This window comes from Colletes latitarsis, chromosome 3 (assembly GCF_051014445.1).
Source record: "Colletes latitarsis isolate SP2378_abdomen chromosome 3, iyColLati1, whole genome shotgun sequence".
In the NCBI taxonomy this organism is placed as follows: Eukaryota; Metazoa; Arthropoda; class Insecta; order Hymenoptera; family Colletidae; genus Colletes; species Colletes latitarsis.
The window spans coordinates 33,050,272-33,067,521 of record NC_135136.1 but is presented as its reverse complement, the minus strand read 5'-3'; the positions used below and the strand labels follow the sequence as shown (position 1 = coordinate 33,067,521).

The window sequence follows — 17,250 nt, the reverse complement described above, 5'->3', positions numbered from 1 at the left end:
TCGCGTTTCGAATAAAGACTAAATATTCTACAGTGAAATATTCTTGTTTAACCCTATGCCGTACAATGGCGAGTCTGACTCTACTCATCATCAAGTCTTACATATAAAAATCACCACATTTTTTCATTCACGAAGTGTTCGTAAAACAAATTCTTTTTGGCCATTGTACTCACAAATTTGAACAAAATGAAATAGTATACGATTGAAAAATTACATTAAATCGTACGTTAGGGGGTTAATTCGATCATACAGCCCTCTACAATTCCAATAGGTTAAACCATCGGGATAAAATCGAATCCTCCGGTCGTTCGGTGGCCGAAAAAAGAAAAGCAGGATCAGCCAGGAGGAAAAAGGACGATCGGTTGGTCGTTCAAAGACACATCGATGCTCCCGGTGCTCTCTGTCTTGTCACGGTATAAAGTACCGCCTGAAAAAGGAACGTTGAATGGCCGTGGCTCGGCTAAAAACCGGACTTGCTCTCGTTACGCGACGCCGAAGAAACGAAACAGTTGGCTGGTGCAGGTGGGTTGCCAGATGACCGGCGCGGAAACGGTGAATGGAGAAGCGAAAGAAGCGTTTCGGCGCGTTCGCGGCACCGAGTCGTCGAAAAGCTGGGACAAGACAAATGCGAGAGCGCGAACCGAATATCAATTTCGACTTCCTGTCGCACGAGTCGTCGATTTCTTTCCGTCTGTCTCGTAACGTATCGTTCGTCTCATTTCGCGGACGGTATGGCGTTTGATTTATCGGGTCGCCCGAAAGTAAGCGTTTAAGAATCGATAGGTTTCTTCAATAAGAGCGACTTAGACCGCCATATGTGTAAATAATTTCCTCGAGTGTCGTTTGTATTTGATAGTGCTCGTTATTGCGGAGAAATATAATTAATGAACACTCTGAAACGTCTCCACAGTTTCAGATGCACTGTTGGATTCCAGTAAAATTGACAACACTAGTACTAGATTACTAGTACTATTTCTGACCATTCTTCGATATTGCAAGCTTTTATATGCTATTGCTGGAGATAAATAGAGATAGAGACGATGATCAAGGGGCAGTGTGACTCAGGAAGGGTGCGAGGTTCGGGATGAGTAAGGATTAGAAATCGTGATTAGGATGTTTGGATGAGTATTGTTTGTGATGTGACTGAGTGGTGTTTGTATGGTCGTATTGGTCATCCAACAGCACTTTTGTAAAGTTTAAGAAAATTAAAACTAGCTGGATCGATAATACTTTTTGAAATACGAAATATATGAGATAAATAAGAATATGGGGAAGTTATTCTGAATGTAATCCCGTTATTGATTGCTTGTATAAATCCAATTACATGTAGTTAATTATATTTAATTTTCTTTGTTACTCGAAATTGCTCTATTTCCTTAAAATGTATACCATTTAATTGTGAAATAAAAATGTCAAAAAATAAACATGGTTCCGGCCGGGATCGAACTGGCGACCTTCTGCGTGTAAAGCAGACGTGATAACCGCTACACCACGGAACCACATGTTCAAACACTTCCTTATATTTGCATATAACAGCTACAAATCTTGAGAATATTCCTATACATTATTATGTACTGTATTTCTTTAACAGGAAGACAATTATTTAAGTTTGATAAAACTTCGACTAAATATTAAGATATCGTAATGAATTTAAAGAAATACAAAAAAGAACTCCCAGTTGGTAAATAAATTTAATTTTTCTATATTGCCGGCAAACGGTGAAATAAATATTACTGTTAGATGGTAAAACAGACCCCATTATCATTTCGATGTCACTCGCAATGTTACCAACAGACGAGGTATACGAGTAGACTTTTCACACAATATATTTTTTCGGCCCATTTTTCTGGGGCTCTAGAGCCCCATTACCATTTTCGTGTCACTCGCAACGTTACCGACAGATTTAAAAATAAACACAAGAGGAAGTGGTAAATTTATCTAACTTTATCTAAATCTCTTATTTAACTAATACGCTAACAAGAAAGTATCAAACTATTTTTAAATTAACATATACTTTCTTGCATTGGAAACTCAGGGTACAAATAGTTGCAACTTATTTTTAATAGAAATGCAGGTGCACGTGTTCGATGGAACCGTTTGTTCAAAGACTCTGGGGACTGTAGAAAACTTCCTTGTCATTTCAACGTTATTGATTTAGTACGAAATAAGAATTTAACGTCGCTCACGATGAGAAATAAAACGAAGTATACCGAGAGCAGTTACTTATTTGAAAGTGAAACCTAAATCGATCTGTATTGGACGAATGTATCTGAATTTTTGTGGGAACTTGGCACACAATGAAATATTTTTACGACTGTTACGACAAATGGGATAGTTTCTGAAGAACGTGTGTGAAACTATTAGAAGATCGCAGCCATTAGCTCATATTATTTGCTATGTAATTAACTATTAAATAATTATATTATACAGTAACAAAAAATTAATTACATACCAAATAATAATCCCCAGGTCTCACCGCGCGGAGGTTGCTGCGAATGGAGACCCACCCCAGCCTCGCCCCAACCACCCTCCTTTGGCGAGGAATCCTAACACCTTTGGGAATTTTCTCCTAAGAGAAAAACGATCGAAATTCGATCATTGAGAGAAACTAACAACAAACTAACAGTGCTCAGAAGAAAATTCTGATAAACAGACCACCGATCTAACAAAATGTGGATACAAGCGAGATGACATGTTTTCCAAAAAGGAAATAAAAATGTGCAACTGCACGTACGAACCCTAACGACCAAATGATATTAAAATACCAATATGTGATTTAATATCAATTATTTCCACTCTAATCGACGTTGTATTTCGATAGTGTCTAATAAGACACTGAAGAACGAAGCAATGTGCAATTGTAATATGTGATATCGATATGTGATTGTTGTGTATATGTGTAATATGATGATTTAATATCAATTCTTTCCACTCCAATCGACATTGTATCTCGATAGTGTCTAATAAGACACTGAAGAACGAAGCAATGTGTCTTGAGGAATACTTATATGTATCTTAATATTAATCATTCTTATTTAAATGTGGATTTGGGTTTTGGTGGTACTTAACATAGGCGCCGTAATTCGCATATTTATCTTATAATCTATATACATTTATACTTAATTCTAACGCAATTTGTAGAAACATGAAGAAACGTGATATTTTCTTCTTGGTGTTTTCATTAATGATGTTTTCCTAAAATATTCAGTCATATACAATAAATATAATTCACATAAAACAAAGAAATACGAGGATGTTTTCTTCTTGGTGTTTTCATTAATCCCACGATGTTTTCCTAAAATATTCAGTCATATACAATAAATATAAATCATATGAAACGAAGAAACATGAGAGGATGTTTTCTTTTTGAGGTTTTTATTAATCCCACGATGTTTACCTGAAACATAAATTAAGACAATAAATAGAAATGTATGAGATAGGTACTTCCCTAAGAACAATGAAATTCGAATCTTGTATCTTGTAACCTTTAAGGAGTCTCCCCCATTTACCCCTTTCAATTCCCTTCTTCTATGTTTATATATTCTGTAAAAAGAACTTGTTCAAAGGATTAGTTGCTGGAATGAAAATGTATTAATGGACACAAAAAAGAACAATTATGTACCGTCAAGACTCATGTTCATCGATCATTGCAAAATTGATATTATAAAATTTAGAAACATAAATATTACGTGATCGAAGTTGAATGGAAAGTTAAATTCGACTCAATGTTAAGATGAATACTGAATTTATTGAAAATTTTATTTATTCGTTCCCGTACATTTTATTTATTGTTTCGTTTCTCAAATAAAATTGACGATTACGAAATTGAGCAATCAAAGAATTTTCTTTTTATTATATAGGTAAATTAAATTTCATTCTTGATATATTTATGAGAATATATACTTTAAATATTACACGATGAAGAAAGCAATGTCCAAGAAACTCGAAAAAAATTGCAATAATTATATTTTACTGTATTGAATACTAATTTAGATTTGTACAAAAAAAAAGCAATAACGAACACAGATATCGATTCTACGCGGAAATTAACTCTCAATACGAAATATTGCATTGCAATTTTGCATACTCTTTTGATGCAAGTATTTTATTTTTCATTGATTGAAACGAAGATCACGGACAAACTTTGATTTTTGCAAAGATTTCCGAATATTTATAAAAAAATTCACTATTTTTAAAGAAACATTGCATTCGGAAAAGTCAGTATATCCCGTAAAAATTAACAACTCTAACAATGAATAATTAGTGATATACATTGCACATTGAAATCGCGAATTCAATCTACGATCAATTTAATAAAAAATATAGCATTTTTAAATGCATCACAAACCTGTGATAAAAATTACAAATATTTATACGTTATGAAGGATGAAACATTTGATTTATACTCATAAAGCAGTACTTTCAAGCAGTATTTCTATTAACGAATATATAAAAGAAAAGATATATTTTACATAGAATAAATTGTCCACTTGTAAATTCAAATAACAACCCGTGAGTGGACCATTCTTTCTGTCGCAACGCTAATTTATAAAATACAAAAGTCGCGAGTGGTGCTTATTATTCGAAAAATTAACCACACAGGGTTCCTTTATTTATTAAATCGCGTGCACCCATATCAAATAATACGCAACACTAATTTTAATAAGAAAGTTGAGCCATTCGAGGCTTCGTTTAAGTATAGCTGCGTCGTGGTGATCTTGAAGCAGTGGTCAGCGCCATATTTTAGGCAATGAATCGCAACACTACTTATAAAAAACACGATATATCAAAATCGCAACGCTAATTTATAATATAAAAATTTCAACCGCGATTTACAACCATAAAAGCAACCGCGAATGGTGATTGTTCGCAACACTACCCTGAAAAGCAACGCGAAAAATAGTAATTCGCAACGCTAAGAGCAAACCGATCAGTGCATTCGCAACGCTATTCTTAAATAAAAATAACACCAATCGCGTATGGAATTCGCAACACTACCCTGAAAAGGAAACGCGAAAAATAGGAATTCGCAACTCTACGTGCAAACACGATTATTGCATATTCGCAACTCTATCTTTAATGGAAATATATTTATGTTTCGCAACGCTAATGCAAATCGCGTTGCCCAAAAATGCTGGGTCAGATGCTGGCGTCTTCAGTTGTAACTGCAACATACATGCATAAAACAAACTAACTACTTCAAGCTACTTCAAACTACAATAGAGTGGCACATATGGGGATGAAGTTAGACGTTTTAAATATCGCAACACTACGGGGCAAACAACGCGATAAATCGACAATCGCAACGCTAATTTATAATAGAAAAATTACAAAACGCGACTTGTAACAATAAAAGCAACCGCGAATGATGATTATTCGCGACACTACCCTGAAAAGCAAACGCGAAAAATAGCAATCGCGTTTATCAATAATTCGCAACGCTATTTTTAAAGCAAACTCCCGGTTCCTAACTTTGCATTAAAAACAATCGCGAATCGTGTTTAGTCGCAACACTGACATATCAACGCGATAAATACTTATTCGCGACTCTATAAGCAAACGCGAACATTGTATATTATTCGCAACTCTAACTTTAATCAGGGAAATCATGGTACATGTACGTACACATGTACTGGCCACAAACTAACTACTTCTAATACTACAGTTGGGGTTGAATTTAGGCATTGAAAGTATCGCAACGCTAATAAAAAAATCGCACGATGAATCAAGATCGCAACGCTAATTTATAATATGAAAATTGCAAACGCGGTTGGCATCCATTATATGTATAAAAGAGTAAAAAAGCAACGCGAATCGTGATTATTCGCGACACTACCCTGAAAAGCAAACGCGAAAAATAGTAATTCGAAACTCTACGAGCAATCGCGTTTATTAATCAGTCGCAACGCTATTTTTAAGCAAACATTCAGTACCTAAGTTTGCATGAAAACAATCGCGAATTGTGTCAAGTCGCAACACTACCCTGAAAAGGCAACGCGAAAAATAAGAATTCGCAACTCTACAAGCAAACGCGATTATTGCATATTCGCAACTCTATGTACATCATAACCGCGAGTTGCTCTGATGGCTGGCATGTATGGTGCAATCATGTACCAGGTACATGCATACGTGAGCCAGCCAAAAGAACACAGGGGAGGGATGGCTGGCATGTATGGTGCAATCATGTACAAAGTACATGCATACGTGAGCCAGCCATGAAAACAAACTAACTACAACTACAGACGAGTTAAGTGACAAAGTAGTAATAGAAATGACTTTCCATTCTCATTCGGGGATGAAGATGAAAAGCCATTTGTTGTAGCCCACTCTTGAAACAGTTTGTCAGGGCCTCTTCAGCTCATATAGAGTCTTTTCTTTCTTCGGCGGTCCTGCCGAAACCTGAAACTTACTTAAGACTTGGCTCGAGATTTTGTGCAATACGTAGTCTTCCAACAATATACGAATTGTTGGTCGAGCATACGTGGTGAATCTCGAGGGGGACGAGCGTTTCGTAAGGGACCTAATCACGACCGCGAGCGCGAGAGAGCGACTTTAAGAGTCGCGCGATTCGAGGAGTCGAAAATAAAGCTGAAACAAACAGCATACACCGTTTGAATCAGCAAGATTTCTACTCTCGAAATCGTAACTACAGAAACAGAACTGCCACGCGAAAACGCGCCTACCCGAATTACTAATGTGGACAGTCCTGCCCTGACCCTACCTACTTAGATTAAACATACACACACCAGAAAGCTACCTACCTACCTAACCCTGTATTTAAAAAATTGCAAAACTCATTCTCGCAAACAAACACTCCACGGTTCTCATTCTCAATGTCCGGGCGCGACCTAAACTAGGGAGGACTCCCCGGGGTTCCTCCGACACCCGGACATAACACTTCATTCATACTCTAAATGTACATACCAGTTTCTGAAATCGACTGACAAAGGCTAGTGTCCATTGCGTATTTTTATTATATACATAAATATTTGTATAGAACGTTTTAATATATGGAATCTAGTCTTTAATAAAATATATTGTATGGATGTATCATTATGGAAGATTGAAAAATATTAAGATTGAAATCCATTAAGATCAACAACTTTCAAATAAGTGGTAAATTGAAATTTGATATTATTATTGATAAAAATCTAATGTTATAAAATTCTGGATGTAAATTACAATTATAGAAACATCTGAAACGACGCACTTCCGCAACCTAACCACAACACACACATGTGGACAGTACGTCGCGCACGATTCACTAACCAATGTCAGTCGTCGATACATTATTATAAATTGTTATAATCTAAGTCATCGTGCCCGTTGCCTTCGTTCATGCAAATAGCACCTGGGCATGTGCATGAACTTGGGCAACGAACACGGAAAAATTAGTCTGAAAATCCTGACTAGAAAAACTGGTTAATAGCTAAACGGTATTTCGTATTTAATTTTTAGTTAAAATGACTCGACTTGTTATGTTTGATATAGCAACAGCAAAAGAAGTTAATATTGAAAAATACTATTATTCAAAAAGCTATTATAATTGAAATTTAATTATTTAAAATGAAAGAGTTTAATTAAGATTTCATGATAAAATAATTTACTTTAAAAATTGAAATGAATTCATTAAATTGTTATTCAAAATATTCAATTATCCTTGGTCGATTCTGTCGTCAAAGTAAATTTTTAAAAAGGTGAAACTAATATAAAATGCACGTTACTTTGACTCAAAAATCGACCTGTCGCGAAATGCCTTCTTGCACATTAAATACATCATATATTAATTAAGTAAACGAATTTAATAATTTATATTAATGTTATATTATTGTACAATGTCATATTAATTATCATTCATATTATACTCGATCAGATAATAAATATAATGTTTTCACATTATATTAATTCATTTTCTACTCAATGATATAATTCATATAAAGTTAATAAAAATATTTCATATATTTCATAAAAATTGTGTTATATATATTTATAGAAATTTTATAATGATCATAATGTGTAATATTCATTTGTAACATTAAGAAACGCGAGTGCAAGAAGACCCTAAAACCTGCTCTAAAAAATATAACGGTTGATGTTACTACTCACGGGTATTAAAAATACCCGTGGTCACTTAACTCGTCAAAAATATCAAGTATACAACTGGTCACCCGTGTTGATTCGGATCTTTCATCCTACAACATGGTTGGGGACCAGAGGAACACAAACAATATGCAACTCACTAGTGATGACTGCAAATCATCGGTCATCCCTCAGTCAGCATGGTCCTGCTGGTCAGGTTCAGGTTCAGGATCAGGTCCAGGATCAGGTCCAGATACTGTAAGAATGCAAGAAAACAATTAGAATCTATTTTTAAAATTCTAGAAATTTTTAATTAAAAATTTCAAAGTATAAATTTATACTTACGTTGTTCGCTCATGGTCCACCGCCCGATACCCCCCGGGTACTGCTACTGGTTTCCAGGATGAGATCCAGAGACTGTAAAAAAACTGTGAGAAAACAATTAGAATTTATTATTAAAATTCTAGAGATTTTTAATTAAAAATTTGAAAGTATAAATTTATACTTACATTGTTTGCTCGTGGAGCATCGCCCAATAGTCCTCTTCAGTGATGCACCGACTCTAATTCCGGTAACGAGGAGTTTAAATTTCAAATTGAAAAAATAATTACTTTGAATAGAAAGTATTAAATTAGATTACCGCGATCGAAGATTGAAATCGGCGAACAAATGATTCTATTATCGCGATTCAGAAAGCAGGAAGAGCCACGATGCTCTGGAAGTAATGTAATATTGCGTAGAAAACACTGCTTCTATTCTCGCGTTTGCCTAACACCGTAAACGACAACGTGCTCGGGGTCACTTTACCCCGAGAAACAAACTTGTTGCTACGCACGATCACTGAATCTACCGGCCGCATTGCGCGCGGCCAACAAATTCCTGGAAAGAAAAGAGCTGAAAAGAAAAGGACAGGATGGAAGAAACACAACAAGCACACCTGTGCTTAGCCTACTGTTTTTCTTTTCTCTTCTTACTAAAGTTCGTCAACAGAAATACTGCTTTACTTAATACTACTGTTTGCCACGTAAAAATTCAATGCCACGACGGCGAAATATTCTCGATCAATGAGAATTTCAACGATAAAATATTATCTAGGAAAATAATTACGTTCAATTATTCAATTTATAAATACCACAAATTTTCACATTTAGAGTTGTAAGCATGATTATTTTTACTTTATCGAACGTTAGAATATCCGGTAATTTTTATAAATATTCCAAAATTTGCAGGAATTAAAGTTCGTTGGTTATTTATGCTCGAATAGCATATTCCAACTCCGCAGTTATTACGTTCTCTTAAACTTGTATCGAAATATATATGCAAATTACAATTACAACAATTCATAATGAAAGAAATATAAACGATCAATTAAATGAATAACACTCGAAAATATTTAATCGCGTTCAGAATACAGTTAAATATAAATTTAGCCAATTTATCGTTAATGGCTACCGACGCCATTTCTGTATACTTCGATATGTATCGAAGTAGATAAAAAGTTAGTTAAAGATTTTAATATTTTATTTCAACAATGACCGATTACGAAATTACGATCATGCTTGCAACGAATAATTTAATAAAGCGATAAAAACGTATAAATATTAATTTTTGTATAATTATTTAAACGCTACCAATATTTTCTCCAAAACTTGTCGACTCGTCTGCCATCTGTATGGTGTCCTTTACGCGCCAATAAAACTTCCCATGGCGTCGAATTTCAATCGGAGACTGCAACAGAAATAAAATACAAATTATATCATAATTAAACAATGATTGATTATAACGAAGAAATACGTACTTCGTTGGTCGAGAAACGCCGACACGTCTTGACAGGTTTCAGCAAGTCTTATTATTTCTTCATTTCGAATTCCAATAAGAGACTGTAACAGAAACGAAATAACGATGCATTGAAGTAGACAAACGATTATTGTAATTAAGTAATGATTAAATCGAAACCGTATTGCAAGAGATCGTAATTAGAATGCGAGTAGTAATAGTGGAAAGATCAACAGGTTAGAAATACCTCGATCGCGAAACGCCGATACGTCCTGACACGTCTTGCTACGTTTGTTTTCAAAGTATGAATGATGGCCGTTCGCTGTGCTCGGTAACGCTCGCGAATTAGGCGGCGGAGTGGGGGAAGCTCCGATGTCTCCCGAAGCTTGTATTACGAACCCGAGGGATGCTTCAGATAGAAACCGCGGATAAACTGATTTTAAAATCGTATTGATGGATGACGATATAATGTACAAATTAAATATAACTCACACAAGATTCTTGAATTTGCTAACACTATTCACTTCGATCATTACACGCAAATTATTAACAACTTTAACTAGTCGAAGAATCGCGAATAATTCGTACTTGTCAACTCATATGCATTTACACGCACTAGTCTGTTTGCCTATCACACTAATTCAGTGAGTTTCTCAATTGACCGCCATCCATGACAAGAGGGCGCTAAAATCATCTCCGAATTTTCAGGTTGGTATGGCAATCAGATTGGGCCACGAAAATTCATAAAGTGTAAACACTACTCGTATAGCTCGTCTATGATTTTATCAAATCACGTTAAATAAAATAGAGAGAACGAGAGTAGTCGTAGACCATGTACCATATGAAACTCCCGCCAACCGCTATATCTTCTGCATACCACCGCGTTATCCTATTGGACGTTATATGCGCGGGCTCTGAGATCCAAAAGAATGTATTCAACGATAGCAATTTGCGTTTCAGATGATGTCTATTCTCACATTTTCAAGGCACATTATCTAGCGATGAAGATCTCAATCTTGTACATCTAATGGAGCAACCCAATCTAATAAATGAATTTTGTATATTCCCTTGAAATATTAAAACGAAGTGATACATATTCAATAAATAATTATCTGTTCGTTGTGTTGGTATTCCGTACAACTTTTAAACGACGTCATGTGCGGTAACTGTTGAAAACGAAAAATCAGGGGGTCACAGAATTTGGTGATTTTCCCCTCGCTCGGCAAGGATCCGGGTCACAAGGTTTACCCTAGTTTTTTATGACAAAACTTCTACAAGATGTTAGATCTATTTTATTCTACCATGTTTATAACATAAGAGATAATTTGATCGAGTATTTTAAAGAACTTGTGTGACTTAACGTTTGTTTGTATCCCTCTAGTGGTGGGAGTTGGCGTCGTTATTACATTAAATGCCAAATGCACCAAGAAAGATAAGGAACATTCGACTCTCCTTTTATTCGCGCGATGCATTTATGTCATAGTATCTAACCTTTTGTAAACTATCGGCCATCCACACTGGTGGTCGTGATAGCAAACGAAATTTTTAATAGGTGCTATTGAAAAGAAAAAAATGGCAAGATGTTTCTATTTCGGATACCTTGTAATATTTGTTATTATAAATTTAGGTAAGACGATAAAAAATTTTTGAAAATCACAGAATCCTATGTTGAAACAGTACCGTAAATTTCAATAAAAACTTTTGTCGCTCCTAGAGGAGGTACATTTTGTTCTTTGTTACAGAAATAGATCGTTCAACTCATTGTTCTACTTATAATCTAAGCTAGTATGAATTTAGGAAAAAATTTCATTTGTCAATTTATTATCAAATTATGTTATCGTCCGCATACGCGGGCAAATTATGCATTATATAAATCCTGAAATCGGAAGAGCGCAATGAGATTCGATAAACGTAAAATAAAACTGTGTTTTCAGTGACTGCGGAGCGAATAAAAGATATGATTTATATGTCGTTCGAAGGAGTTTCTGCCTGTTTCCGTAGACACAATGGAACACATCAGTTTGGATGTTCCTGTAAGATTACGTACACTACATTTAATAGTTATTAGAATTATCTATGGAAAATTAACAGCTTACATGAATTATTAAATCTAAGTTATTTGTTATAAGAATCCTCATAAATTGTATCTTATTTTTACAGCAAGTAGGTCAGGAAGTGTTGGTGTTATTCATTTCATTGAAGAAGAAGACAATATTAGTTGGATCGAACATAACGCTACTGCTGGACCATATACAGTAGTCATTCCATTTTCTATGTTCACTAGACCTATGCTACTCCGATTACGGAATACAAATAATATAAACGGAGTTTTATTAGCAAAAAATGTCAGTCACGTACGCCTTGATCATTATTCTCCGGAAGACACTTGTCCGAACAGATATTCAGGATACACGAGGTGTAACGACGTTAATCCATGGAATCCATTTGGATCCTTTTTGCTTATGGAAGATTGGCCCTTTCCGATGTTTTTCATAGAGGTCAGAATTCAATTTTTATATCGTACTATTTGCTACCTACTACAAAATGGTAGTTTACAAAGTAAAACATAATCCGTTTAACGATTATACGCACCATATAATCAAATCAGTAATCATTACAAGTACGCGAAAATCCAAAAATGTCAGGAACTCGATCGCCGGGATAATTCGACAAATCGTTTAATTACTAAACTAAAATCGTGAACATTGTCGAGGATCCTGACCTTTCGACATAATTGTGATATAAGGTAACACGTTATTTGAAGTAGTATTTTAAATAACGTTATTTCAAAAGTGTACTTCTAGCAATCAATTACAAAAGCAACGATAAAATAACGAATTTCCACCCAACTTTACAAGAGATGCATTTGTAACTTATAGAAATTGGAACAAAATACAAGCTGTTTATTATTAATTTCAGAACCAAACGTTGATAGAAGCCGTAAAGACTTGTTTCCAAAAGCACAATGCGCAAAATTTAGATACTCAACACTCGCGACCGTTGTGTGCACTGGAAATGAAGTCATTTATGTTTGCCGCAATTAACTCTGAGTCTTGCATTAAGCGCAGCGATTCTAAAGTAAACTTCAATCCAATGCAATTTTGCGATCCTTTGGGAGATAGAAACATACATTGGCCTTTAGCTCCGTTAAATAAAGACAAAAATTCCATTACATTAGTAACAGCCAGATTGGATGCTTCGTCTTTATTCGATGGAATATCGCCCGGAGCGGGTAACATAGTAACGGGATTAGTAACACTACTTGCCACTGCCTATTATTTGAATATCTTGTTTAAAAATGTTACAATACCGGACGGTACGTATGATAGTATATCTGACATAATGTAATACGTATATATTTGTAAATACTTTCTAATTATTACCTACGTCTTTCTTTTTCCAGACACAAACGTTGTTTTCTCATTATTAAATGGCGAAGCTTTTGATTACATAGGATCTAGTAGATTAGTGTACGATTTAAAAGAAGGTAATTTCAACGCACTTGGCGGAGTGAACTTGAAATTTGACGATATTAAATGTGTCATCGAATTTGGTCAGCTAAATAAAGGAAATTTATATTTTCACTCTAACAACGGAAAGAACAATAAAATGTTAAACAATCTGCAGAAAGCACTGAATGCATCTGTTCTGGGAGGTAGCGTTCCACCTGCGTCGATACAAAGTTTCTTAAAACAAAATCCTGATTTAACGGCCACCGTCATAAGTAATTATGGTTACCAATTTGAAAATAAATTCTACAATAGTATATTGGATGATGCAGAAAGCCTTCATTTTAACAGGTATCGTTCTACCCATTCGTTTTACGCGCAAAACAGATTTGTTTACGACGTTATAGATGAACGTGTATGCTCTTTTCAGAAGTGACCCAAATGATCTTGCAGCGCCTTTAGCAAATATAGCGATTAACGTTGCCAAGTTTCTTTATGAAAACGTGACTGGTAAACTGCCTCCATCCGCGGATGAATCCCTTCAATCTGACGTCAAGGATCGTATCTCTGAAATGTTAATCTGCTATTTGGAAAGTCCCAATTGCAATTTGTTCCGTTCTGCTTCCTCGCCGGGTGTTAAATTAAGCAATCAAGTTCTGCCGCTATACGTCGGTGTAAATGGAGTACCAAATACTGCCACGACATTGACTGGTCAGCTTCTCGCTTATTTGACCAGGAAGGAATTGCCAGACATGAACGACACCGCATGTTACAAGAACCATCTTGTTTGGATGGCAGCTGGTCACAATTTCACTGGTTTGTGCATTAATTCCACCGTGAATTTTAGCACAGCTATGAGTCCAGCATTTATCATCGATGGTAAGTTTATCCTGTATATTATTACTGATAATCATACGATTTAAATGAACGGGATTCAGACATTACAAAATATGAATCCGTAATCGGATATGTTATAAACACGCATGATTTCTACCAAAAATAATGTATTGTGTGAGAATTAAAAGCGCTAGAAAATACAATATAGTCCTAACTGATAGACGGGAGTTCCTTGGATAATTCTTTTGCATGATTATGGATGATCAAAATTTAAAGAAAAGTCGTTTGCATTTAAAACGTTCTTTGCTTAGCACGAATTTGTTATACGTTAACGAAGAACTATTGAACCAGATTTTGGTAATTATGCAGAAAAGTCGAGCAAAATATTCAGAACGTCGACGTTGACAACATATCTCAAGGTCACTGAAATCGGTGAAACGTTGCCTTTTTCTGCATAATTAACTCCTTAACCAAGAGTGTTCAGTTGTCTCTTTTGGATTTGTTTGTCAGCTATGTAAAAATGCGGTTTTTATTTATCACAATGTTGTATCTAGCATATAGCTTAAAGGAAAACATATATCGTTATCCCTGAAACTGTTACATTAAACAACTATCGTTTCTCAAAGCAGTCAGTCTCGGGCAAAAGCATTAAGGGGTTGGCCAGTTTTTAATTTGAACATTTTAACGTTTCGAATAGGATATGATATGAAGTCAGGCAAATACTCTACATGGACAGAATCTGTATGGGAAACATTAAGTGTAAGAATGTTCCTGAAGCCATCAGCAGCTACAGAGCGATTCAGTATGATTCTAGGTAGCTTGGTAGCTGGCTTAGCATTCTTTCTTGTGTGGTTTATTAATTCCCGAGCTGATATATTGTTCAATTCAAGGTACAGTGACAATTTAAAAAAGAATAGTTGTCTAGTACCGTTTCAAATTTATTATCGATTTACGAATTAAAGTGATTATTACAGAAGAGGAACAAACTGCTAGGGACACGCTGCGGACCACATATCAATGACCAGGTTGGATCATCGAAATGATAAAAATATCCCAATAACTAGCCTTTGAATCTATGTGTGGTACGCCCTCGGACAATTTTTATATCTGAATGTTGAAGTGTATTCTGATACCACCATCGTTTTATTCCACCGTTATCGCGAAGTTACGATTACTAATTTAATCAAATTTTTGCACCTGCTATTAGTACATCGAGAACAACATGTGCGTTCGCTTGATCCTTCGCGTTGCTTTTCCCGACTCTATTGTTGATTATACTTTGGCGTAACTACAGTTTTGTAAATGGATTATTCGTATTCGATAATGAAACGTGGAATTCTTTTTAATTCCATGAAAAGTCGATACTGAGATTGTTGCGCGCGTATCGCAATAATAAGCAGGGTATATATTAACTAAAACTGTTCGTTACACCTTTGATTTTTGTTAGAGTCATTATGTATACAATTGTAAACGTACGCATTTTATTTACACAGTGCAAATAATCGACGAGGCACTATGAAAGATCATTCAATTCTACGTCATTCATTTTTTCACGAGCATTAGTATTATACAGAGTGTTCGGCCACCGAACTAATTTTAATGGGGGATTCTAGAGGCCAAAATAAGACGAAAATCAAGAATATCAATTTGTTGATTGAGGCTTTGTTAAAAAGTTATTAACGTTTAAAGTTCCGTCCGTACTGAATTTTTTTCTCGAAAATGCGCAAGATTTCGGGGGTATATCTATTCACCAAAAATGATTATAATTGATCCCCACAGCTAACAATATTTTTTTCAAAACGATTTGAAATATTTTAATTTCGTCAAAAAATTTCACACCTTCTCGAATTTTTTTCTAGAAAGTGGGTAGGATTTCGAGGATATGTGTAATGACCAAAAATGATTGTAATTGACCCCCACAGCCAAAAATAATTTTTTTAGAACGATTTGAAAAATTTTTTTTTCATCGTAAAATTTCAATACCTACCCGATTTTTTTTCTCGAAAGTGGATAGAATTTCGATGGTATGACTCATGACCAAAAATGATTGTAATTGACCCCTCCAACTAGAAATAATTTTTCCAGAACGATTTGAAATTTTTTAATTTAATTGTTAATAACTTTTTAACGAAGCCTGTCAAGAAATTGATTTTCGTCTTATTTTGGCCTCTAGAATCTCCCATTAAAATTTTTCCCAGAGGTGGCCGAACACCCTGTATATGTTATACAATATATTTAATTCGTATTTGAATGCATCGTCAATAATTTGTGATGTGTCTATTGAAATCTAATAGCTAATAAGTTTAGTAATCAGTCTTGTATTTCTTTATTTATTTCATCTTTGTATTATAATTTAATCGATGTAAGCGCAGGATATTTAATTCGTTTAGACGATCCTTGCTTATACTACCGAAAAGTAGATAGTTAATTGAATTGTATTGAATAGTTGAGTAAAGAAGGCAACAATGTATATGTAATTTAAGAAAGTTTTGTTACTCGTTGCAAAACGTTAAGCAATTCATTTGATAAAAAAATTTTCGATTACAATAAAATTTTGTCAAATAAAAGTAAGTCCATTATTAGGGAACTTATCTGAAATTTATATTGCACTGTTGTATGTTTACGATCATTTTACTTTTTTCGGACGTACTTTAGAAACTTCAAGATACTTTATGTGAAGATTGATGGAAATACAAAAATTGCGAACGGTACCATACAAACATTCTAGGAAAAAGAAATTTATAGCTCTAACAGAGATACTGATCCTGAATACTTTTATTCTTAATAAAAATCTAGAATTTTTTTATAAATAATTACTTGTAATCACTTGCAATTACATACTTTTTTAAGAGACATATACGCTGCGATGGGCGCCGTAATTGTTTGGTGTTTTGTCACATATACGAATTACGTGGTCTTATTAATGATAATAAAATATTTTGTACGATAAGTTTAAATACAATTTACTATAGCCTCCCAATTGTCTTATTCTTTTTGTAGTAAACGATATTACGAATGATTAAATCTCTTCCGACGGAAATGTTTTTGATTAGAAAAGGGGACATGAAGTTAGGTAAACCTGCGATGACCTTGACCTTGACAACATGTG

The 17,250-nt window shown here is 34.7% G+C and overlaps 1 protein-coding gene and 1 non-coding gene across 3 annotated transcripts; one reads left to right on the top strand and one right to left on the bottom strand.

Moving 5' to 3' along the window:
* Positions 1–1,426: 1,426 nt before the first annotated feature.
* Trnav-uac (transfer RNA valine (anticodon UAC)) lies at positions 1,427–1,499 on the bottom strand. The gene has a single exon. It is a non-coding gene; the product is annotated as a tRNA-Val (tRNA).
* A 9,663-nt stretch (positions 1,500–11,162) lies between these two features.
* Nct (Nicastrin) lies at positions 11,163–17,091 on the top strand. Of its 2 annotated transcripts, none has more exons than XM_076762472.1 (8): positions 11,163–11,482; positions 11,790–11,888; positions 12,016–12,353; positions 12,775–13,171; positions 13,259–13,655; positions 13,735–14,183; positions 14,839–15,031; positions 15,116–17,091. In XM_076762472.1, the coding sequence occupies exons 1-8, from the start codon at positions 11,428–11,430 to the stop codon at positions 15,132–15,134; spliced, it is 1,947 nt and encodes a 648-aa protein (XP_076618587.1). In that variant the 5' UTR covers positions 11,163–11,427; the 3' UTR covers positions 15,135–17,091. The 2 variants fall into 2 exon arrangements, with proteins under 2 accessions (XP_076618587.1, XP_076618586.1); XM_076762471.1 differs by having other exon boundaries at positions 15,104–17,091.
* Positions 17,092–17,250: the final 159 nt, after the last annotated feature.

Bases quoted from the DNA above. Each gene is read 5' to 3' on its own strand.
- Nct (XM_076762471.1), top strand. From the start codon at position 11,428: ATGGCAAGATGTTTCTATTTCGGATACCTTGTAATATTTGTTATTATA. The intron at 11,889-12,015 runs GTAAGATTACGT...TTATTTTTACAG, and splicing joins ACATCAGTTTGGATGTTCCT to CAAGTAGGTCAGGAAGTGTT. The intron at 13,172-13,258 runs GTACGTATGATA...TTCTTTTTCCAG, and splicing joins AAATGTTACAATACCGGACG to ACACAAACGTTGTTTTCTCA.